Below are 23419 nucleotides of genomic sequence, written 5' to 3' on the forward strand. Positions count from 1 at the left end.
AAAAATGTGACAACAAAAGAAGAAAATGTCTATTTTACAATTAAACATCGATCAAATCTCCCATACAATGAGGTGTGATAAGATTATTGACTTATAAATGCTTTTTCCAATAGAGTTGAAATTCAACAAAGCAAGTGCATGAAACATTTTCTAGTCGTTGTACATATCCACTCATTCATTCTATTACAATTTCCATGACTTCTTTTTCACCTTTTTATTACAAACACCTCTAACCATTTTTTTCACAAGCCATTCAAGAATTCTTATAATACAAAAATCCCAAGCCAATTCCAAATACAATTCCACATCCATATCCTATAACCACAGGTTCCCATCCAAATCCAAATCTCTCTTCTCCTTGAAAGCTCAAAGAAGATGGAGATTTTTGTTCATTATTGTTACAATTCATTGACAATGGGAACCCACATAATCTTGAGTTTCCTACGTAGGACTCATTTGAAAACGTGTCCAATTGTTTTCCATGAGGTATTTCTCCCACAAGATGGTTATGGGAAAGATTAAGAACTTCAAGAAAGGTCAAGTATGTTAATTCTGTGGGAATCCTACCCATCAAAATATTTGAGGAGAGATCCAATGATTCCAAGTTTTTCAAATCTCCAATGGATTTGGGAATAGAACCACTAAGTCTATTATGGGAAAAGTTGAGTCCTTTAAGACCATGGAGCTCTCCAATTACATATGGAATCTCTCCTTCAAATCTGTTTTGGGATAAATCAATGGTTACAAAGGTTTTTGGAAATTTGTTGAATGACATAATGATAGCTTTTGTTGTTACAATTAGAGACTCAGTGTAATAGAAATATCGTGTCAGGTATAGGTCGCCCACCTCAGATTGAATTACATTCTTCATGGCTTGAAAATTTTGCATGTAAGTTTTTGGTATTTGACCATTGAAGTAGTTGGATGAGATATCAAAAAGAAGTAAACTTGAAAACCCGTGCTCCGCATTTAAACTGGCGATGGGACCATACAATTTGTTAGTTCGCAAGACCAACACTTTTAAATTTGGTAGGGTTTGAAGCCAATAGGGAAATTTATCCTCAATTTGATTATTGCCAAGATGTAAGATCTCCAATTGTATGCAATTGGGCAAAGATTTTGGCAAAAGACCTTCCAATTGATTGTCATTGAGATTCAAAACAGAGAGCTTACAAACCATTGAGAAGTTACTTGGTAAAGTGTCATTTAGTTTGTTCCTTTGCATATCCAAAATAGTAAGGAATTTCATGTTTGCAAGACATGGCGGAATGACTCCTGTCAACTTGTTGTTGGACAAGATGAGAGTGTCAAGTAAATATACATTACAAATTGAGGAAGACAATCCACCAATGAGTAAATTGAAACTAAGATCAAGGAACACAAGGTTGTAGTTCAATGGAAATTGGTTCATTGGAGTTGTCAATAAGTTTTGAGATAGATTCAAAAGAACTAATGAATCCATTTTTTGTAACCATTCTGGCACTGTTCCATTCAACTGATTGTTGGATAAATCAAGATGTGTCAAAATTGGGACTTTTCCTGATAATTTTGGAAATTCAGTTAAACCCATGGAAGACAAGTACAAGGTTTGCAAGCGAGGGAAACTGTAGTTAGCGTTGGTGAAGAAAGAACAATTATGAAAACCACTGAAGTTGTTTGATGATAAACATAATTCAGCTAGGTCTACAAGGGTGAAGATTGATTCTGGAATATTACCCTGTAGCTTGTTGTTGCACAAATACAGAAACTTCAAGGATTGTGATGTGATTGCACTTATATGTCCAGTGAACTGATTGTTTGACAGATCCAGATGTAGCAAATATGGCAAAGATAAACACCAAACAGGAACTGTCCCATTTAGTGAGAGAAGCAACACTACAACTCAAGTTCGGAAGATATTGGCCATGGAGGCTGTCACTATTTCTTGCCAAGTGCAACTGTTTAAGTTTTGGTAAGCACGAGATGTCATTTTTCAAGTTTTCTTGAACTTGAGTAGATATGAGACTAAGACTAACCAAAGAGGTAGACATATTGAGTGGCCTCATCGAACTCAAACTCATGTCTACATGATCCAAAATAAGCTCCCTTAACAGTGTTGCATTTTGGAGGAACTTCTTCCAACTGTTATCTTTCCACGTTAACATATTATGAGAGAGATCAAGTGATTCTAATTTGGAAAGTTGTGAGATTTGGGAAGGAATTTCACCTTCAAAGTCACAATCAGACAGATTAAGGTGTGTGAGTCTCACAAATCCACCAACAAGAGATGATAATTGAGAGTTGAAAAAGTCATTGGAAGCAAGATTAAGTGATTGGAGATGATAAAGTTGGAAAAGGGAACTATTTGGATGGATTGTACCAGAAAGGTCAGTGCTTGAGACATCAAGGCCTGTGACGTGACCAGAGATGGATTGTTTAATAGAATAAACTTAATTATAAACATTGTGTAGGAGTAGGAGCTCAACAATCAAAAGTTTGCTATACATTGATTAATGGGTTGAGACAATTGAGAATCTCAATTGAAGTTACATTGCAAAGTGAGGAAGAGATGCCACTTTTTCTACTGTTTTTCGGTGCAGGAAACAATTGGATGGGGTGCAGGAAGCAATCGGCAATCTAAATTGATAATTGATTAATTGGTCTTTTCTTGACACCTCCCTAATTGATTAAATGGGGATATTTTAAATTTATGGGGTAGCAGACGGAAAAAATGGGGTGCAAAAAGCAGCAGCCTCTTTGTGATGGGTTCAAAAATTATGAAGCCCAAATTTCGTGCAACCAATTAGGCACTCTTCAAATCAAGTTTTTGTGACTAAATCAAACCTTCATTATAGTCCCAGCTTCTAGACTTGAAGAGTCCATCCTTCACTCTATCAAACATTATCTTTTCATTACAACATCAAAATTTTGTCCAATATTGTTGTTTTAAATTGACTTGGAACCATTTTCTGAGTAAGTTTTAAGTTTAGTCATTATACACAACGTCATTTTCCCTTTGTCCCTGGCATTAAAAGAATTTTTGGGATGAAAATTCCCACTATCTTCCATAGTCACATAAAATTTAAAAAATAAAAAATGCTGGTCATTAATTTAAATAAATGTAGGTTTGATTAGTTAGATAGTATCCACTTTCGTTCGGATATGTCAGTTTGGTACCTGAAAAATGTCAATTAAGTCCCAATTTTTGAAAACATGTCTCAATTAGGTCCATTTCAGAAAAAAATTAATAATGTTGTTAACAATGTTGATATTTAAAATGACTTACAAAATTAAGTATTGATATTTATAGTAAAATTTAATGGTAAAAGTTATGAATAAAGTTAACAGTGTTAATGATTTTATGTCTGAAAGAAACTTAATTGAGTCACTTTTTTAAAAGTTGGAACTCGATTAACATTTTTTTATAAATAAGTACCAAACTGAAACATATGAACGAAAGCGGATATCATCTCACTAATATTAAACAAAAAATTTATTATGAACGCAACTTCTTTTAAATTCTCAATAAGCATATACATTTATTTTCACACTTTACACTTCCCATGGCTCAACTTTAAGCACCAAAAAGGTTTAACCTAAGCAACCCCTTTTTCCCAAATAAAAAGATTATGATTTCCTTTTTATAGTATATATAAAACCACTTGGACAAGAGGGGTGACAATGATGCACATGTATACTTTGTCCAATTTAAGGAATAAATTTAAAGAGCCTTTATTTTTCATCGCCACTGGTTTAAGAATAATGAGGGACCCTGCCAGCTAAGGTTATGAAAAATACATATATAAGTCACAACTCTTGCATTATTTTTTAAATTGAAGCATGGAAAAAGAACATTTTTTAAGAGAGAAAAGTATGAAGATGGTTAAGTGTTTTGAAATGGTCTTGGTCTGAAAAACGGTTTTGAAACTCCAAATGTCACAGAAGGACAATGATTTGTATTAAGAAGATAAAGTGATAAGTTAATCTATGGGATTGTGGGGGCAAGAGCATCATCGTAATTCAAATTCATGGCCACAGAACTCGCTGTCATACACATTAGTTTATCAGAAACTTCTGTTCTGTTTTGTTTTTAGGTATTAATTGGTATGTTTGATATTTCAAAATCAAAAATTGTTGTTTTATGTCTGAAATCAATACACCGGTCAAATCTCTCCATAGTATAAAGAACAAGTCTTCGTCTCTCTGTAGTTAAAGAAAAAGTCTTCGTCTTTTAGCATTCATGTTTTTTAGCCAAATGATTCTTTTTTATAAAATCTTTGTAATACAAAAATAAAAGTCACTGACATCGACAGTTAAAATAAGAGATTGATGATAAGTAATGAAGACTTTATTTTAAAGATTCATTAAACAATAAGTGACTCTATCTCCAGATATTTAAATTATGGGTTAAATATGTATTAATCCTTTAATTTTTAGTAAAAATCGAAATTAGTCTATTTTTGAAATTTTAGATTAATTTAGTCTTCTATCTCTATAGATGTATGAATTTAGTTTTTTTAACTAATCTTGTGAAGTTTATTTGACTTTTTAAATATGTTTTTAGTTGATATTGAAACAGAAATGTATCAAAGAGGATAAACAACTTAAATACTATCATGGAATCACGTTTGAAACATCAAATGAACTTAACAAAATTGGGTTAAAATGACTAAGTTCATACATTTCTAAAACTCAGAAACTAAATTGGTTCAAAGATTGAAAGATGGACTAATTTCAATTTTCATTACAAGATAAGAGATTAAACACATATTTAACCCTTAAATTATTGTAATACTTTTATATGTTATTTTTGTATTATTATTTTTATAATAATTATTATCGGGTACTTGCTGGAGATCCCACAATTATAAAGTCGTATTCTTAACATTATATTAGAGTCATGATTAGAGTTTGTTCTCATAATAGTTTTTGTTTGTTGAACCTATTGTGACTCTCGTTATCGCATCACGTATTAATGTCTAATCCTACACTCAATATGTATATATCTGAATTATAAAAAAATGTGTTAAAAATCTCACATTAACTAAAAATAAGATGAGTTTGAAATATATATATATATATATATATATATATATATATATATATATAAATGATTGCAAATTCATTTCTTAACTATAAAACTATAATTATCATGAAATAAACCATCAAGATGTTTAGTAATAATTTTAACAAACTTGTGCATGCTCATAAGCGAAATTTTACTAATAATTTCAGGAATTTAAATAATAATACAATCAAATTAATTATAATTTTCAATGTCTAACATTCACGCAAGGTTAAAGTTATTTATTACTGGTCACATGATCACATGAAAGTGTGAACGAATTTCTCTCACTACATCACCTTTCAAATAGTACGTAACAATTGCATCCATTTAATTATTAACAACACTATTAATAGAAATGATGAATATGACAATGGGGTTTGGGAACCAAGACTACGCCGTTCCTCTTAAAACCTTTTTCTTTAAATGGAAATATTTCTTATTTTTAAATTTTATTAAAGTAGATAGTTATATTAATTATCAAAATTGGAATAAATATGATTTTAATATATGGCATAAATATATTGAGTTAAATTAATAGTTGGCATAAATATGACTTTTTTTTTTTCAAAAAATATGTATACCTTTCTTCTCAACTATTTATTCCTTTCCACATGTGACTCTACAATAATTATATATAATTTTTTTAATCCACGAGTTAAATAAAAAAGGATATGGTTGCATGATGGGTTAAAATTTTCAACAAAAATCTTATTTATTTGTTAATTGATAATTTAGTATTGTTACTTGATTTTGACGTGACAATAATAATGGTTAAGTATGTCACACTAGATTGATCATTGACACGATGACTAATGCATAATTAAGATAAAAATATATAACAACTTTGTAAAATCATGAGAATGAAGAGACCAAAACATACAATAAAGCATAAAATTAAATGAAAATTCAGTTAACTAACAAAATGTTAAAAGAGAAATTAAGTGAGCTTAAGTAATTTTAACTCAAGCTTACACATATAAAATACAAGATTAAAAAGACAATGAGCAGATAAAATGAGAAAAAAAAGATTATTAGAACATGACATGCAAAAGTAAGATAATCTAACCCTCAAAAAAATTATAAATAAGTCATCTTTTCCACTGCTATATATTACATATTTATTACACATTTATTATCACTCTCACTTCTTACCAATATATAAACATTTTTTCATAAATAATTAATTGAGTGAAAATTAAATACATAAATGTAACGTCACAATGCCCTTGATAGATTTGCTCTTAAATATAGAATCTAAGAACCATTTTTTTCCTTTTCTACCAATTAAAAAAATATAAGGGGAAGTTACTTTAAATGAGTTGACCAACCAATAAAATTACCCGAAAATATAAAATATAAGAACCACCTTTTTCCTTTTATTTTTTATACCAAATAAGAAAATATTATTAATTGAGGTGACCAAACCAATAAAATCAACTGAAAATTCAGAATCTAAGAACCGTTATTTTTTTTTTTAAATTTGTTCTATACCAAATAGGAAAGTATAAAGTACAAGTCTCTTAAATGAGGTTAACAACCAACAAAATTAGCATCTAAAATAGCATAACTACTTAATGTAAGTCTTAATTGTTTTTTACCTGTTATAAACGTCATTAATACATGCTTTTGAATTGCTAATAACATTAAAAGTTTAACAACCATAACTTTGAAGAAGAAAACTTTTCCATTAATGTGTCAAAAATTTGGGAATCATTTCACGTTGGTTGAATTTAATATAAAACAATATATTAGATTAATGATGGACTTGGAAATGTTTTATAGTGTATTTGATGTTTTAGGTTTAGATTTTAATGCATATTTATTAGTCTCATAATTAATTGTAGCAAAGTAGAAACAAAGTTCTGAAGGCTTCATTCATTGCTATATCAAACACGACTATCATCAAATCAAATCGCAGTCGCAATTCACGGTCGCACGTTGTCCGTCCACGGTGGACACCCACTCACGCACGCACAACGTCGCCGTTTTGCGCGTTTTCTGAAATCACTCACTTGAAACCAATAATGCAATGCCACGTGTACTTTGCCAGAGTTTTGACAACCACGTTGTGGACCCCACCTGCTACATCAGTCAAAACCGCGGCATAGCTCAAGCCAGCTTGTACACTTTTTCCCTAACATTTTCTTTTATTTTATTTTTTCACATTACATTATTAAATCCATTAATTAGTCAAATGATATTATCTTTATAATTGGTATTTATTTTTGAAAATATGTTAATTGATATCAAATTTTTGAAAATATATTTCAATTAGATTATTTTTAACAAAAATTTATTAACACCAGTATTGATGTTTAAAATAATTTATAATATTAAATATTGATATTTATATTAAAATTTTAATAATAAAAATCATGAATTAAATTAATTACTTTAATAATTTTTGTCTTAAAAATATCTTATTATGACACTTCTTCAAAAATTAAAATTAAATTGACATATTTTTTAAAACATGTACTAAATTAATACATCTAGAAAAAATGGTACGACTAAATAATATATAAAAATATAATTCCACAATCATATAACCCCAAGAAAGAAAATACCAAAAGCCATTACCACTTTAGAAAAGTTCAGCTTCTGAGTTAAGGCCTCATAGTGTCACGCACAGACAAACAGTTACTCTCTCCTCTTTGCATTTTTGAGGTGGTTGGGTTTTTCAGTTCGTCGTAATCTGCCACCGTTGCCGGGATGTGGAATCCACGCGCGCTCTCTTCTCCACTCGCGGTGCTTCTTTTTCTTCTTCTTCACTGTCTCCTTGCTACCGTCTCTGCTCAGAGATCTGCCTGGAAGACACTCCATGGTAAAACTTGTCTCACTCATTCTTCTAATGTATATTCTCTTACTTCGTTCGATCTTTGCTTCTCTTTCTCTTCACTTTCTATTTTCGCAACACTAACTTGCTACCAAGTGTAGGATCTGTGCGTTTCTTTTCTCTCAACTTTCATTGCTTTTGAGCTGAGTACGGATTTGGATAAATGGCCAAACTATGGTCTGAGTTGGCTTGTGGATAATTGATGTAGTGCTTCAAAATAGATTGACGTTTCTCAAGCTTATTAACAATTCTTAGCTTAAGTTTTGGCTGAACGAAATCTTTGTTGATTCACCTCATAGAACTATGGTTTTGGCTCAAGATATGTTATACACTCGTTTTTAACCACATCATCGGTAGTTGATGTGGAATCTGTAACAGTTCCTTAAATTAAGACATCTTCCAGTGGCGGATTATGGTATGAGGGTGACTTGATAAACTTACCAAAATTGTTAATATAAGTTTTGAAACTATTTTAGAATCTGGATTTAGTTCTAACTCAACCGAATACTCTTTTCTAGCCATATCACTTCACTTGTGAAAGTGGGATTTTCAGCATTAACAATTTTTTGCATGCAATCCAGAGGCCAAACTCTCTCTGAGTGAATACGATTGTCGACAGAATGTCAAAGATTGTTGTGACTTTTTTCACTGCGCTAGGTGTTCTGAAACTTACTTGTGTTCTTGTTTCGCAGGAGGTGCGCCGTTGGTTGTGGCACGTGGTGGATTTTCAGGGATGTTTCCTGATTCCAGTGAGAGTGCATATAGTTTGGCAGTAATAACGTGTGGACCGGATGTCTATGTATGGTGTGATGTGCAGTTAACAAAAGATGGATTTGGGATTTGCCAACCAGACATAAACCTTTTAAATTCTACTTACATTGCTCTCGCTTACCCAAATAAAACCACAACTTACTTGGTTAATGGAGTACCCACCTCTGGCTATTTTTCTCTGGATTACACTTTCAAGCAGCTAAACAATGTCGTCTGTGAGTTTAATTTATTAACGTAGTTTTATTGTTAGTAGTTACACATTTTTGATATTTGATGGACTAAGTGATTCTTTTATACGGTAAATGTATTGCTGACAGTTCTTATTTTATATAGTTGCTGACTGTTTGTTGTTTCTGGACAGTAACTCAGGGAGTATACTCTCGAACCAACCGGTTTGATGGCATTAATTTTCCAATTCTTCGTGTTGATGATTTGCTTACATTTAGACAAAAACCAAAAGGAATATGGTTGAATATTCAGGTAAATAGATTGAATGCATAATCCATTCTCATGATTCAGTCTCCTTGTTTGTTTTAAAACTAACTTTTGTTATCTCTTTTATTTTAAAGCACGATGCATTCTACGCACAGCACAATTTGAGTATGAGAAGCTTTGTGCTTTCAGCTTCTAAAAGAATAGTTTTCAGTCATATCTCGTCACCCGAGGTTAATTTTCTGAGAGGTATATCATCACGCTTCAACCAGAACACAACAAAACTGGTCTTCCGGTTCATGGCAAAGGAAGACGTAGAACCATCTACCAATCAGACTTATGAATCGCTTTTATCGAATCTTACATTTATCAAGACATTTGCTTCTGGAATTCTTGTTCCAAGGGGATACATATGGCCAGTAGATTCAAGCCTTTATCTACTACCACATACATCTTTGGTCTCGGATGCACATAAAGCGGGGCTGGAAGTTTTTGGATCAGATTTTGTGAATGATGTTCCATCTAGCTTCAATTACAGTTATGATCCACTTGCTGAGTACCTCAAGTTCATAGACAACGGTGACTTCTCTGTTGATGGTGTGCTGTCTGATTTCCCCGTTACTCCATTTGAAGCAATTGGTAAGTTTGTGTATTTTCTCCCATGTTTACAGAAACAGACCCATGGGGTCTGTTTGGAGGAATATTTTCCATAAATACTTTTAGGATAAAAAATAAAAATGAAATTAACTTCCGTATAACCTAAACTTAGCTTATTCACGAGTTAAAAGTCAGATTTAGTATTTAATAGGAAATAACATCTATAAATTAATTCATGTGTAAGTTAATTTTAACTGAAGAAATTTCCCTAAAATAGACTCATGGTATTCCTAATGTTCATAGTGTCTCTTGCGTTTGCATGCATTTCCAATATTAGAATGACCATGAATGGCCAAATCCTCGATTTTCTTCTTATGTGTTAAGAGATGGACTTTAAACCTATTTCAATCTTACAAATTTAGTTTGTAAGGTAAGATTTTACATCCACTTATATACTGTAAATTATTCTTATTTCTAGTTGATATAGACCTTCTAACAATATATTTAAATTGTTTTAATCTCTTCGGAGATAGGATTTGTTGTGTGAGTCAACATATCAAATGATGCATTATCCAGGGTTTAGTGATCAATCTGCCCAGAACTGGTATATTCATAAGCTACTTTATTCTTCCTACCCAGTCATAGTAAGGAGTTATGTGCACTTTTCATGAGGATACGACTAAGATATTTATACAAACCTTGATAGATGGGAGGATACTGATAGGATTTGTCTTGACTTTGACTAGAGGATTTCATGTCCGAATGCTCCTGCTTTCGTGTTCTCACCTTAAACTGTGTTCAATTTCCTTACTTCATGAAAGCAAATAGCGAGTTATGTCTCCTTCTCACAATTTTTTTGGACAAAGTTGTAAACTTTCCAATAACTCACAACTGCTCAAGTCCTTTATACATCCAAGGAACTTTTTGAGTTGTGATGATAGCTCTCAAATCAACTTTTAGTTTCTATTTTTCACTTCTTCATATTATTCAATATGGAACTTTAGTGATTAATCACTTGAGAACCAACACCTTCTTCTGTATTTTCCATACTGAAATTGTAACCTTAAAAAACTTGTGTGTATGCTTGTGTTAACAATTCTTATTTTCTCTATTAAGTATATGCTGGGTTGTCTTCTTGTAATGCAGGTTGCTTTTCTCAGCTAGGCACCAATGCCACGAAACAAGGTACACGTAGTTAATTTTGAAATATGTATTCTCATGTTCTTAGCTATTTCTAGTTTTTTTTATTGTGTGATTTTTATCATCTGATGGAACCAAAGCTTGCATCATTGCTGATTTGTTTCTTTAATTTTTTATTATGTTTCAGATAATAAAACTTTGATTATCTCAAAATATGGGTCAAGTGGGTATTATCCTGCTTGTACCGACTTGGCATATACGAAGGCCATAGATGACGGTGTGGATGTTCTTGACTGTCCGGTTCAAATATCAAAGGATGGAACGCCATTCTGCTTAAACTCCATTGATCTTATAGAGAGTACGACGGTTGCCCAATCAAGCTACAGCAAATATGCCATGATTATCCCTCAGATCAAATCTGGCAGTGGCATATTTGCATTCAACCTCACGTGGAGTGATATAAAAACTTTGACCCGTAAGTCATAGAGATTTCTGTAGCTGTTTGCTATTCAATTAGGTCAAATGTTCTTCTATATTTCTGTATTTGCATTGAGTTAATCCAGACTTGTCAAAGCTTAGTTGACTATACTTTCAATTAACCAAAATTTAGAATGAGATACATGCACATGGTACAAAACATGTTTTGGATTAAAGAGGAAAATAGCTTAAATCTTCACTTTATAAAGGACAGTCATGTCTCACTGATAAACTACCACGGCAAAATTTTCCCTTTCATATTGTCGCCTTTCACTTGGCTGCCTCCAGAACGTGTTACAACAAATTTTTGACATATTTTTCTCTTCTTTATTTTCCCTGCAGCCTCAATATTGAATCCTTTTGCAAAATACAGACTGTTCAGGAATCCAAAATCTAAGAATTCTGGGCACTTGGTGGCGTTATCAGATTTCTTGTCCTTGACAAAAGGTCGGCCTTCTCTATCTGGTGTCTCTATTGCTGTTGAGGTGCGTTCTTTCATACCTGTTAATTCTGTATTCGATTTATTATATCGGCTGTTATTTGAACATTTAGTCTTTTTTGTAAGAATAAAGCAAGTTTAGGGCCACTTGGTTATTTAACAATTCTTATGATTGATTTCACCTTCAAAGGGGACAAATATAAATATGGAATATTAAGACTATCATGCATTATTTTTATCAAATGCTTAAAAGACCTGTTGCACTTGTTTTTTCTGACCATATGTTCGTTCTAAAGTGTTGTATAACCTGGCCAAAAGATTATGAAATATACAACTTTTAACTCTGGAGTTCTTCTTGTACTTTGAGCCGCTGACTATTTCTCTTTGGAAACCAAAAACAAAATGGCTCACTTGCCCAAAACTTGAATATATGTGAATTTCACATTAAATATTTATTCACCGACTCTTCTTCAACGTGACTTATTTCTACCAAGTAAAGAATATTGTTTTTTTTTTTATGGTGATGATGATAAACATAAATAGTTGTATGTTTCGAGCGTGTAAATGATTTTTTGTCCATGTTATTAACATGCATATTGTGTTGTTGTTCATGTTATCAGAATGCGGCTTATCTTGCTGAGAAGCAAGGGTTAAATGTGGTTGATGCAGTAATCAGTGCTTTGAGCGAGGCAGGTTATGATAAACCCGGATCCCAAAAGGTTTATATCCAATCCACTGATAGCTCTGTACTGCTAAAGTTTAAAGAGAAAACCAGTTATGAGCTTGTGTACAAGATTGACGAGACTGTCGGTGATGCTGCTAATGCAGCTGTTGAGGATATAAAGAAATTTGCTAGTGCTGTGATTGTCAACAAGAACTCTGTATTTTCTTATAATGATCAATTCCTGACAGGCACTACGAAAACTGTGCCGACGCTAAACGCTGCCAACCTCTCAGTTTTTGTGGAGTTATTCAGCAATGAGTTTGTTTCTCAAGCGTGGGATTTCTTCTCAGATGCAACTGTTGAGATCAACTCATATCTAAATGCTGATGGCCTAAAAATTGATGGTATTATCACAGACTACCCTGAAACTGCCGACAGATACAGAAGTAAGTATTAGCAAATTCTGCAATAAGAAATTCAAAGTAGAACCTTGTTCTAGATATCAAAATAATACGATCCATATTCAGAAATGATCAGAAATGATCGTAATATTTCCTATATAGGATCGTATCAGGTTGTCTTTTATGAGTGAAGCCTATTCATTACTGAAATATTTTCTTCTCCATTTTACTGCAGGGAACAAATGCTTAAATTTGGGTGCCAAGAGACCTACTTACATGGACCCTGTTCAACCAGGTGGTCTTTTCTCACTCATTACCCCAGAGTTCTTGCCTCCAGCTCAAGCTCCACTCGCACCCTTGACAGAAGCTGAAGTTGCAGAGCCACCTTTGCCTCCTGTTGCTAAACTAGCCCCAGCTGCCAGCCCCAGTTCTGGAACCACAGCACCAACCAGAAATGCACAGCCTAGGGTTGCTGTCTGCTTCTTCTTTTCCTCTCTGGCTGTGTTCATAGCTTCCCTTCTTCTGCTTTGAGCAAAATCATCTCTAAACTTCCTTCTAAGACAAAACAAAAAAGAGGAGAAAACGGTTCCTTTTGCTGGTTTCAACCCCTTATTTGCTTGCACATCCCTTCTAGGATTGAGTGGCATGAAAGCTTTTGGCTTCACATTGACTACATGAACAATCCACACTTTTTGTTCTTCTTAAAAGGAGCAAATTCTTTCAATCTAATTTGTTGTAGCTATGATTGTCCATTCTTAGTTCCCCAATTGCTTCTCGGGTTTATACTGTGGCCATAAGCTCGCGTGGTATATATCTATGAATTCTTTTCAGACGTGTATTTTGTATCTCCTGTTGTAAGATATATTTATATTTTTATGCATTTGACGAGATTAACAAGTTCAGGTCCTGATCAAGTTTTCCTGAGAATTATCCACAATAAACTCTTATTTCTCTCCTGATCCCACAACTTACAGAAATCAATCTAATACAAAACATGGTAATTATCTTACCATTTTCTAGTCCTACAAAATGTGGCATAGTGGCCTGTTTGAATGCTGTTCAATTTAATTGAAGGCTAATGAGTAATGATTTTCCCAACATGAATTGGTGTTAGAAATGCAGAAAGTGGAAAATGAGCAAAACGCACTCTTAGATGAATCAAATAATCATGATGTATCATGATCCAATAACAAGGGATTTGTATGACTTACATAAGACCTTAAATTCATGTTTTGTTGCTACCATAGAGAAAAAGAAACAACAACATGAATACCGTTAACTTAAAAAGAGTGGTTTTTTATTTATTTATAGAAATTAAACTAACGATACATGCACCTAATGAATGCATTTGACCCGACTCAATGAGTGGCAGAAATGGGTCGGTCGGTGACCCCAATTTCACAATCCCAAACAAAATGGCAGATCTTTACCTGGATTTTCAATTCATGATTTCACTAAACACTACCAAAGAGGATTTGGCATCATCTTTTCGGATCAATCGCACATTAATGGTGCCAATTTCTGTTGAGATTTTTCTAAATTACACTCAGAATCTCCGAAGATTGCACAACAGGAATTGATACAGGGAACTCCACATTTCCCATCCTAAACCTACTTCACACAGCTTCTATGAACACTATAATGGAGTCTCTGCATAATATTGTATCATGTAGAACGAGACACAAAGTCACAAAGCGTTGGGAGCAATGATGGCCAATTGTTAAACAAATGGAATAATTCACTACAGCTTCTCTTTTTCTGTGGATTTGAGAAACTTGTACCCTTCTAAAAAGACCTAAAGAATGTGGGATTCTCCTACATAATTGCACTTTCAATTTGAGTTGGGCATGATTTTGGTGGCACAAGCCTCATAATTCATACGGTACAATGTCACGTTACATGTTTTTTTTTTCGTTTATCTTGAGTTGTCGTTCCAGGTAGGGTAATTATGATAATGATAGCTAATACTTGTTTATAAAGATCTCAGCATGCTTATCTAGCTCATAGGAACTCATCAAAAGAACCGAGGGGAAAAAGATAGACCAAAATTCAATATTATCCTATGAATTTGGATTCTTTTGTCCTGTTTTTCTACTATGTCTTCATAATATACGAATTACTACTAATTTTAACGTTTTAAAATATATTAAAAAAATATTTAAAATATCAATACATTGTATTTTTAATATTCAGACAATACTAAAATAGAATAAAGAATCTGGAATCAATATCCTATCACTCCTTCGATTTCTAATTTTGTAGTTCATGCATGAACGATTCTTGCATTAAAATATTGTTCATTGGTATTATCCATGAAAAGTTTAATTAGTGTTGCATTTAATATATATAATTTACCATATTTAGCACAATAAGATTAAAGAATATTCTTTGAGTATTTTAAAAATATTTAAGAGAAATATTCTTTGAGAGAAATGACATTAATGTTAATATATCAGATGTCATATCGAGTATTTTAAAAATATTTAAGAACATGAATAAAAAAAATAAAATAAGAAACAAGTATATTTATGAAAGAGGTATGTTTGTTACATTGATAAGGTGGAGGAGCTTTTCGAATTTAAGAGTTTCACATTTGATTTGATGCGTCATGCTTTTGTTCTAATGATGTCATTTGTTAACAACAAAATTGTTATTATTTGAGTTGGCAACATTTATATGTTATGTTATGGTGACATTAATTCTGACGGAAATTTTATTTGTTGTTATTGAAAAAAAGAAAGAAATTAAATGAGTGGTGGATTACCTGCCATGTAACCCACGTAAACTTCGAGTCAAACCTCCTATTTTTAAAATCAACTCGGTCAACAAGCCACTTTTACTACATTTTTCCAACGTCTACAAGGGATTATGATTGTTATAATCATCATCATTTTATTCAAAATTTATTTGTTTTTTAAGATGAAAAAAAAAATCATAGATAGATTCACTTTAACTGAACTCAACTCTTTAACTATTTTTTGTGAGGAGAGAAATTTGATAATAATAATAATAAGTAATAAGGAAACTTCAATAATTCTTGATAGTTTAGTGAATAAAAGACAAATTAATTTTACAAAAATAGTTGACTTTTTTAGAAAATATCCCATATAAAAATTAATGAAGACTCAAAATGTTATTGATTCGGTTACTCTTATTAGAATAAGTATTAACATACAAAGAAATCATTAAATAATATCTAAATTTTAAAAAAAAATAATTAGTTATTATATTAACTAAGTTAATTATTATTTTATTTATTTAACGAACTAAAAGTTATTGACATTTAAAACCGATCTCTATCATTAATGAAAAAGACTATAATTGATTTCTGAATCTAAATTAGTTACTAAAATTTCAACTTTTTATTAATATTGATTATTTAAATTAGTTTCTAATTTAAAAACAAAAAATAATAAGAATTAATAACTGTAAATGGTTTTTATTAATAATATAAATTATTTTAAATATTATTAATTTTTAATTTAATCAATGTAATAACTAGTTATTATTTTTATTTTAAATTTAGTTATTATTCAATAATTTCTTATGGTATAATATATATTTTTTACTACATATATCCGGTGGAAACATAGCTCCCAAACATTCTTAAATACATAGGAAGAGATGTTAAACAAAACTCCTAATATGCAATGTTAACATTGAAATAAATGTGTGTTAAGTAAGTGAGAGCCACAAACAAAGTGTAGAGGAATTTAGATTTTCTGCTGGTTCTGTGTGTGTTGTTTCTCTGTTGTACTATCATAATATATTGATTATCATTAATTTCAACGTTTTAAAATATACTAAAAAGATATTTAAAATACCAGTACAGTACAATACATTTTTAATACTCAATAGATGACGATACTAAAAAAAATCAATAAAGAATCTGGACTCAGTGTAGAGTTGTGAAACTTAAACCTACACACACTCTTTGTTTTTTGTTGTCATTTTCTTTTCTTTTTTCTTTCTTTGTTTGTTGTACTTACCTTGATGCAGGAATGAAGCATCATTGAAGGTGACTTAGATTTTGCTATGAAAACCATTTTTTTCAACCTTTTGATTAATTCCTTCCACATGAGGTTGTGATGATGAAAGATATGACTCAAACACTAATTCTTATCATCATGCTTACACCATCATCCCATTCTCACCACACAAACACAAATATCTCATTAACCATTTTTTAACAAATGTTTAGTTAAATTAACTCTTCCAAGATCTTGGTTTCAACAAAAGTAACAAGAAGTTTTTCTTTTTTATATTCAAAATGATATCAAATTTCATTATGTCATACATGTTGCATAATATGATTTCTTTAAACAATCATTTAAAATTTATTTTAATTTCTACATTCATCTAAAAAAACAACATAGTACATTAATTTGAATAAATATGTTAAAGTACACTTCTACACTATCATTGTTAGTCCATAATTATTTTTTGGAAAGTTTTTAAAAAGGTTTATTGTGTAAAATTTCTAATTTATAATATTTATACTTACCAAGTAAATTTTTGCATACTATATTATTCTTAGGACCACCACTTCTTCATTCATATCTAACTGTACTTCATCTTCCGTATTCATTCATCGATTAACTTTAATTTTAGTAGAGAATGATCTCATAACTTTTTTAACATGATGACCAAGTTGAAAATGAATATCATCAATACCAATTAAAGTTACATTTTATCACGCAAATAACTTTTGGAATTTTTATTTTTATTTTTTACTCTAAATAGAACAAAAGATACATTAAAAATTAAAATTATTACAATTTAACCTATTTCTTTGCATAAGATATAACACTACTTCTAAAAATATAATCAAATAATTTCAAATATCACCAAGTATTGTTTAGTATAAATAAAATATGTTAAATATTATCAAATTAAATTTATGCTATAAATTCAATATATATATATATATATATATATATATATATATATATATTCATAACAAATAGCAACTTAATTATTAAATCAATTAATGATTTTTCAACTTGATTCTTTTTTTGTGTTATGGTGAAACGTAGGGCTATGTATTATTAGAGTGGAACAAAGTGATTCGCAAAAGTACTTTTAATACATGGCAATAAGTGTAGGACAATGAATAAAAATAAGAAGAAAAAGAAAGTGAGCTTTAGAAGAACTTAAATGTGATTAAAAAATAAAAAATGTATAAGAGTAAATATAGCATAGGCTAAAAATGGTAAAGTAGAAGAAAAGATGAAGTGGGAAGGTTGTTAAAAACAAGTCAAGACTTTAATTAAGCGATTCTGAAACGTGGCTGATGTCAACTGATGCAAAACTCCAGCTATCATCCAACAATTTTTCTTCTTCCATTTTTTTTTTTTTTTTTATATTTATGAACCTTAACTTTCAGTTTAATATAAAACCACACAATTCAACATCGCAGGTGCTACTCATGTAACCACCCATGAGAAAGATATATAAATATATGATTTTAAACAATAGTAAGTCCAAATAGTTATACCTATATATTTATATTAATATGTCAATAATGATTCCAATTATTTCTAGATTTAGATTTTTATATAGATCTCTTTATTGTAAATAAAAAAGAATTTAATGTCATAAAAAAATATTTAATAAGTCTTACATTATGTAAGAGTCGATGTAAGTTTAAATACTCATGTTTTCCTCTATCTTTTAATGTGTCTTTTAAGGATCAAACTGTGATAGAGTTTTACGTTCTAAAACGGAGGATAATACTTTAGAAATATGTTGGTTATTCTTAACGATGATGTCAGACCGATTTGGATCGGATCAGAACACTTTAAAATTTACTATAAAAAGTAATTATTTTTTTCTTATACATCTAATAAGTCTCACATTACTTAGGAGTCGAGATCAAGTACAATTTAAATATTCTTTTTTTTTTCTCTTTTCTTTGAGGTGTCTTGTAAGGACCAAACTGTTATAGAGTTTCGTGTTTCAAAACGGATAATACCTCAAAAACATAGTAATTAGTTTTAATATATTCCTAATGATGCTGCCGAACGTATCATAACAATTTTAAAAATTTTAACTTTTTTAAGATTTATTATATATATATATATATATATATATATATATATATATATTCTAATTCTTATTGTTCTAAATTTGAGTTCTTTTTTAACAAATGAATCAACGTAATAACCTTTTTGATTAACATGATAGTTATAAATAAAAATAATAATAAGGTGGTGTGGTATGCATATGCCTACGAGACACATCATGAGTGCGTTATGCTGACGTTGATGGGAATAAGGAAAGCAAAAGAACCTTGAGATGAAGCAAAGTGTTTGTTATTCTATTCGATGTGGGTCTTCATTGGCAGCCAACACTATACGTTTTGAGGTTTGACTTTCCCAAGAGTGAACCTCTGCTTCTGTTTCTACCTCTCACGCCACACCCCCCACTTTCCTATATATACCTTAAACAATCTTTGTCTTGCTCCTCACATTTCCATCATTCAACAACTTTTTCTTCTCTTTCCACAAAATGCCCAACCAAGATATTACCAGTTACCTTAAAGAACCTCGTCTTGTGGCCAGAAAGTTCTTGGCCAGACCTCAACATGAGGGTGTTGGGGCAGTTGTTAGAAGAAGCATAGGCAGGTAAGACAGAATACATGAGATACATGAGATTTTGTTCTTCAAATGTATATTGCATTGCAAGTTTTTAAAAGTTTAGTTTTTTGAATTGATTGGTTATGTGGGTATGTTCAGATTTGAGCTCAAGAACTTTGACCCTTTCCTTGTCTTGGATGAATTCTCAGGTAAAACATCTCTATAATTTTCTCTGTTTTTTAACTTCAATACTGAAAAAATACATCAGAGTCAATCTTGTTTGTGTTTTCTAAGAATGTGAAATTCTGAATATTGCAGTCACTGCTCCTGCTGGGTTTCCTGATCATCCACACAGAGGTTTGTGAATGAGATTTTTTGTGTCATTGATGTTATGTTCTTCAGTGATATAATTTGTTTATCTTCTAACTCCTTGTTCCTTGTGGTGTTTTTTCACTTTTCTTTTGACAGGATTTGAGACAGTCACATACATGTTGCAGGTAGAGCAAATTTTCATTCCTTTGCTCATTGATCATGAAACAGTTTTCCATCATTTGAGAAACATTGTGTTAAGTTTTTTACTTTCTGTTGCAATCCGTGTTACAAAGTCAAAACCACATAATATAAAGGTCATTGTGCAAATCACACAGTTGAAAAACCAAAAATAGTAGTACTATTTCGCTTTATGAATTCTTAATCTGTGTCAATCTGTGTGCTGGTGGTGTGGCAACATGTAAGTCACAAATTAATGATTCGTTACGAATTGAGCCATTTTGATTAGTGCCACAGAAACCAAACCATTAAAGATTATGTCCTTGTTACCATAGTAGTTGGTTATGACTTAAGAGCACAAAGACAAAAGTGACCCCACATGTTGCTGTCTGGTTTATTTTTCTAGAATACCAACTACCATGTTGAGTGCAATGTAATGTATACAAAGTTGTGTATTGGTGACACATGCTTGTGCTGATGTGATAACCTCACCTGAATGCAACTTTTTTGCACAATTCAGGGATCCATAACACATGAAGATTTTGAAGGACGAAAGGGAACAATTGAAGCTGGTGATTTGCAATGGATGACTGCAGGAAGAGGGATAGTTCACTCAGAAATGCCTGCAGCACAAGGAACTCAAAAGGGTCTTCAGCTCTGGATCAACCTCTCTTCAAAACATAAAATGTAGGTGCAAAATCCTTCTAAACCAATCACAGCAATCACAGAGACACTTTTGAATATACATATCTTAATAGATTACTTATTGCCCTTTTAAAAGGTCAGAACCAGTAAACAACTTAATTAAGTACTGATTGAACTTACAGAAAGTGATTTTTATAATTGAGTTTTGGATAAGCATCAACTGTGTACATGTTTATCAACAAAATCATGTCAAATGAATTTAAAAATGCAAAAACTACTTTTTGTTATTTCAGGTCATACCTCTTTCTTGAAATCAACACAAAACCAGAAGTGTACTAAATTATTTATCTTTACTTAGTGTTTAAAATTTCACCTCTCTAACCAGGATTTTTTCTTAACGAAATACTGAAATCATAATGTGTTAGCCTTATTTTGATGACGTACCTCTTGCGTCAGTGAAGATCATCATCATCATCATTATAGTTTTTTGGATGATGCTCTTCACCAAATATCAATGAGACAAAAAGGAACTGCACTATTCACAAGGAAACAAACAGTGAAATCTTTTTAAACTTTCTGCATTAAGATATGGCTTCCTCACTTTCACATGTGACTTTTTTTTCTCATGATTTGCCATCATATATACCATTTCCTGGAAGTGCTTTTCAATAGAGCATTTGAGGAAGCAAGTGTGCAAAATGGCCTGAAATGGCCAGCATAAAAAAAAAAAGTGCCTCTCACCACCCCATATTTCCCATGGTGATGATGGAAGTTCCAATGATAAAAAGGGCAACCATAACATGTTGTAAATGCTAGTTTCAAATGAATTTGTCTGGTTCTGGATGACCCACTACAAAAAGAATTCAACTTTTTCATCAGTGTCTTCTTGGAAGTACTGTTTGTGATCCTTTAAGAAAAAACCATTGTCTACCTTAAAGTTTACGTTATATTGGTAAAGTAGTTTCTTAGTTAAGACTCTAAAGCTTTGGTCTGATATGTGTTTGTTTGTACTGTTATCTTAGGATTGAGCCAAGGTACCAAGAAATGCTGAGCAAGGACATAGCTGAAACTATGGTAGATGGAATAAAAGTTAGAGTGATAGCAGGTGAAGCTCTTGGAATAAAGTCTCCAATCTACACAAGAACACCAACCATGTACTTGGATTTTTCCCTCAAACCTGGTGCACACTTGCAGCAACTTATACCAAAATCATGGAATGCTTTTGTGTACATATTGGAAGGAGAAGGTGTTTTTGGGAACCAAAAGTCTCAACCTGTGACTTCACATCATATACTTCTTCTTGGTTCTGGGGATGGTCTTGAAGCATGGAACAAATCTTCAAAGGTTCTAAGGTTCATTTTGGTTGGAGGAGAACCATTGGGGGAACCTGTGGTGCAATTTGGACCCTTTGTGATGAACACTCAAGAAGAGATTGATCAAACAATTGATGATTTTGAGAATTATACCAATGGATTTGAGAAAGCAAGACACTGGAGGTCTGAAACTTCACTTAGCCTTGATTATTGATTTTGTATTAGGTCACATTTGTTGGTTGATTTGGGAAACATGGGAAGAAAAATAAGTTCTGATGTAAATTGGAATGTATGAATTAGGTCAAGAGTTTCTTTCTATCCTTTTTAACTTTATATTATGTTTATACTATACTGTTTGAAGGCGTAAATTAAAATCCACATGTAGTAGGTCAAAAAGAAGAGTAAAATTATAGTTAATTAATTACCCTTCTGATTTTTAATTTTTTGGTTTTAGATTCTCTTTATTTATTATTATTATTTTTTTTTTGCATTAAGTGGCTAACACAAGCTTGTGTTGTGGAATTAATTTGATGAGTAGCATAGTAATATAAAATCTATTCAGATGTCTTCATGTTGATGAGTATGCTTAACATTTGGAAGTGAAAACGACATTATATTAAAATAAGTTGTAGTAGTAAGTTTGAATAAATGTGGTCAATTATCCTAAATCCACGTTTTTGGCTTGTAGCATGCATACCCAAAAAAAAAAACAAAGACTTAGCTTTAGTCATAATTTGAATATTACTATTCACCAGCAGCAATTTTTGAGTGTATTTTTGGGTTGATTTATTTTATTCAGGTTGACTTAAATAAAATTTTAAGGGTTACAAAACTTTCTTCGGTTTATTTTAATATATTTTTAATAGGTTTTTTATTTCCAATTGTATTTCTTTGATGATCAATTTGATCTAATCCATCCCAATTACAATGCGTCAGGTTTCATTTATACTTAGATCAAATCTTATTTAACTCAAACTAACTTACTCTCATATGAATTATTTGTGTTATTAATAAATTCTGTTATGTTTTTCAAATGTTTTCAATTAGTTTAGACAAAATTTATATAATTTATTTATTTGTTGACTTGAAGTCATGAATTAATTTTATAAGAATTATGTTATTTTTAAAGTATATTCATCATCTTCACTAAATCTAATTCAAACTTAAAGAGAATTGGATTGGATTCAATCTAACATAAAAAATACAAAAATTCAACCGGATATTTTTTAGTCGATTAAAGAATGAATTTGACTAAATTCTGCCTAACTCAACCCGTCGAACACTCCTAATTTTAATTTTCTTAACGAGAAATCAATATAAAATAATCTTTGCCATCGTTATTTATTCATTATTATCATTATACTGCCTATTAAAATATCATGCATCGTTACCAATTTATCACCTATTTATCATCTGTTAAATTATTTACGTTTAATCATCAATAAATAACTAAATAATTTATATTAATTATAAAATAATTTATAGCTGCATGTAGTGAAATTCGACACCATGTAGTGTTCAAATAATAATAATAGTTAGTGTCACCCAATGTTTTTAAAGTCAATTTTATTTTATAAAAAATCTTGAGCA

General features: G+C 31.2%; 4 protein-coding genes across 4 annotated transcripts; 2 read left to right on the forward strand and 2 right to left on the reverse strand.

Moving 5' to 3' along the window:
* Positions 1-253: 253 nt before the first annotated feature.
* Positions 254-1570, reverse strand: LOC146884490 (receptor-like protein 9DC3). The gene has a single exon (XM_085665670.1). It carries the CDS (start codon positions 1568-1570, stop codon positions 254-256), a length of 1317 nt encoding a protein of 438 aa, XP_085521796.1.
* Positions 1571-1712: 142 nt separating this feature from the next.
* LOC114195179 (receptor-like protein Cf-9 homolog) lies at positions 1713-2881 on the reverse strand. Its single transcript, XM_085665999.1, has 2 exons — positions 2824-2881; positions 1713-2428 (listed from the first exon to the last, which is right to left on the reverse strand). Exons 1-2 carry the CDS (start codon positions 2879-2881, stop codon positions 1713-1715), a joined length of 774 nt encoding a protein of 257 aa, XP_085522125.1.
* Positions 2882-7593: 4712 nt separating this feature from the next.
* Positions 7594-13706, forward strand: LOC114194638 (glycerophosphodiester phosphodiesterase GDPDL1-like). The gene is made up of 9 exons (XM_028084985.2): positions 7594-7871; positions 8576-8869; positions 9016-9134; positions 9224-9725; positions 10830-10868; positions 11011-11298; positions 11643-11785; positions 12360-12849; positions 13040-13706. Exons 1-9 carry the CDS (start codon positions 7760-7762, stop codon positions 13333-13335), a joined length of 2283 nt encoding a protein of 760 aa, XP_027940786.2. The 5' UTR covers positions 7594-7759; the 3' UTR covers positions 13336-13706.
* A 5519-nt stretch (positions 13707-19225) lies between these two features.
* Positions 19226-22269, forward strand: LOC114194639 (pirin-like protein). Its single transcript, XM_028084986.2, has 6 exons — positions 19226-19430; positions 19542-19591; positions 19701-19739; positions 19851-19879; positions 20392-20558; positions 21539-22269. Exons 1-6 carry the CDS (start codon positions 19315-19317, stop codon positions 22041-22043), a joined length of 906 nt encoding a protein of 301 aa, XP_027940787.1. The 5' UTR covers positions 19226-19314; the 3' UTR covers positions 22044-22269.
* Positions 22270-23419: the final 1150 nt, after the last annotated feature.

The sequence above is a fragment of the Vigna unguiculata genome, chromosome 8, assembly GCF_037176805.1.
Source record: "Vigna unguiculata cultivar grain cowpea cultivar isolate G323 ecotype 2 chromosome 8, ASM3717680v1, whole genome shotgun sequence".
Taxonomy (NCBI): domain Eukaryota; kingdom Viridiplantae; phylum Streptophyta; class Magnoliopsida; order Fabales; family Fabaceae; genus Vigna; species Vigna unguiculata.

Bases quoted from the DNA above. Each gene is read 5' to 3' on its own strand.
- LOC114194639 (XM_028084986.2), top strand. From the start codon at position 19,315: ATGCCCAACCAAGATATTACCAGTTACCTTAAAGAACCTCGTCTTGTG. The intron at 19,592-19,700 runs GTAAAACATCTC...TGAATATTGCAG, and splicing joins TGTCTTGGATGAATTCTCAG to TCACTGCTCCTGCTGGGTTT. The intron at 20,559-21,538 runs GTAGGTGCAAAA...CTGTTATCTTAG, and splicing joins CTCTCTTCAAAACATAAAAT to GATTGAGCCAAGGTACCAAG.
- LOC146884490 (XM_085665670.1), bottom strand. From the start codon at position 1,570: ATGGGTTTAACTGAATTTCCAAAATTATCAGGAAAAGTCCCAATTTTG.
- LOC114194638 (XM_028084985.2), top strand. From the start codon at position 7,760: ATGTGGAATCCACGCGCGCTCTCTTCTCCACTCGCGGTGCTTCTTTTT. The intron at 8,870-9,015 runs GTGAGTTTAATT...GTTTCTGGACAG, and splicing joins GCAGCTAAACAATGTCGTCT to TAACTCAGGGAGTATACTCT. The intron at 11,299-11,642 runs GTAAGTCATAGA...TTTTCCCTGCAG, and splicing joins TGATATAAAAACTTTGACCC to CCTCAATATTGAATCCTTTT.
- LOC114195179 (XM_085665999.1), bottom strand. From the start codon at position 2,881: ATGTTTGATAGAGTGAAGGATGGACTCTTCAAGTCTAGAAGCTGGGAC. The intron at 2,429-2,823 runs GTTTGATTTAGT...TTTATAATTAAG, and splicing joins AAGCTGGGACTATAATGAAG to TTTATTCTATTAAACAATCC.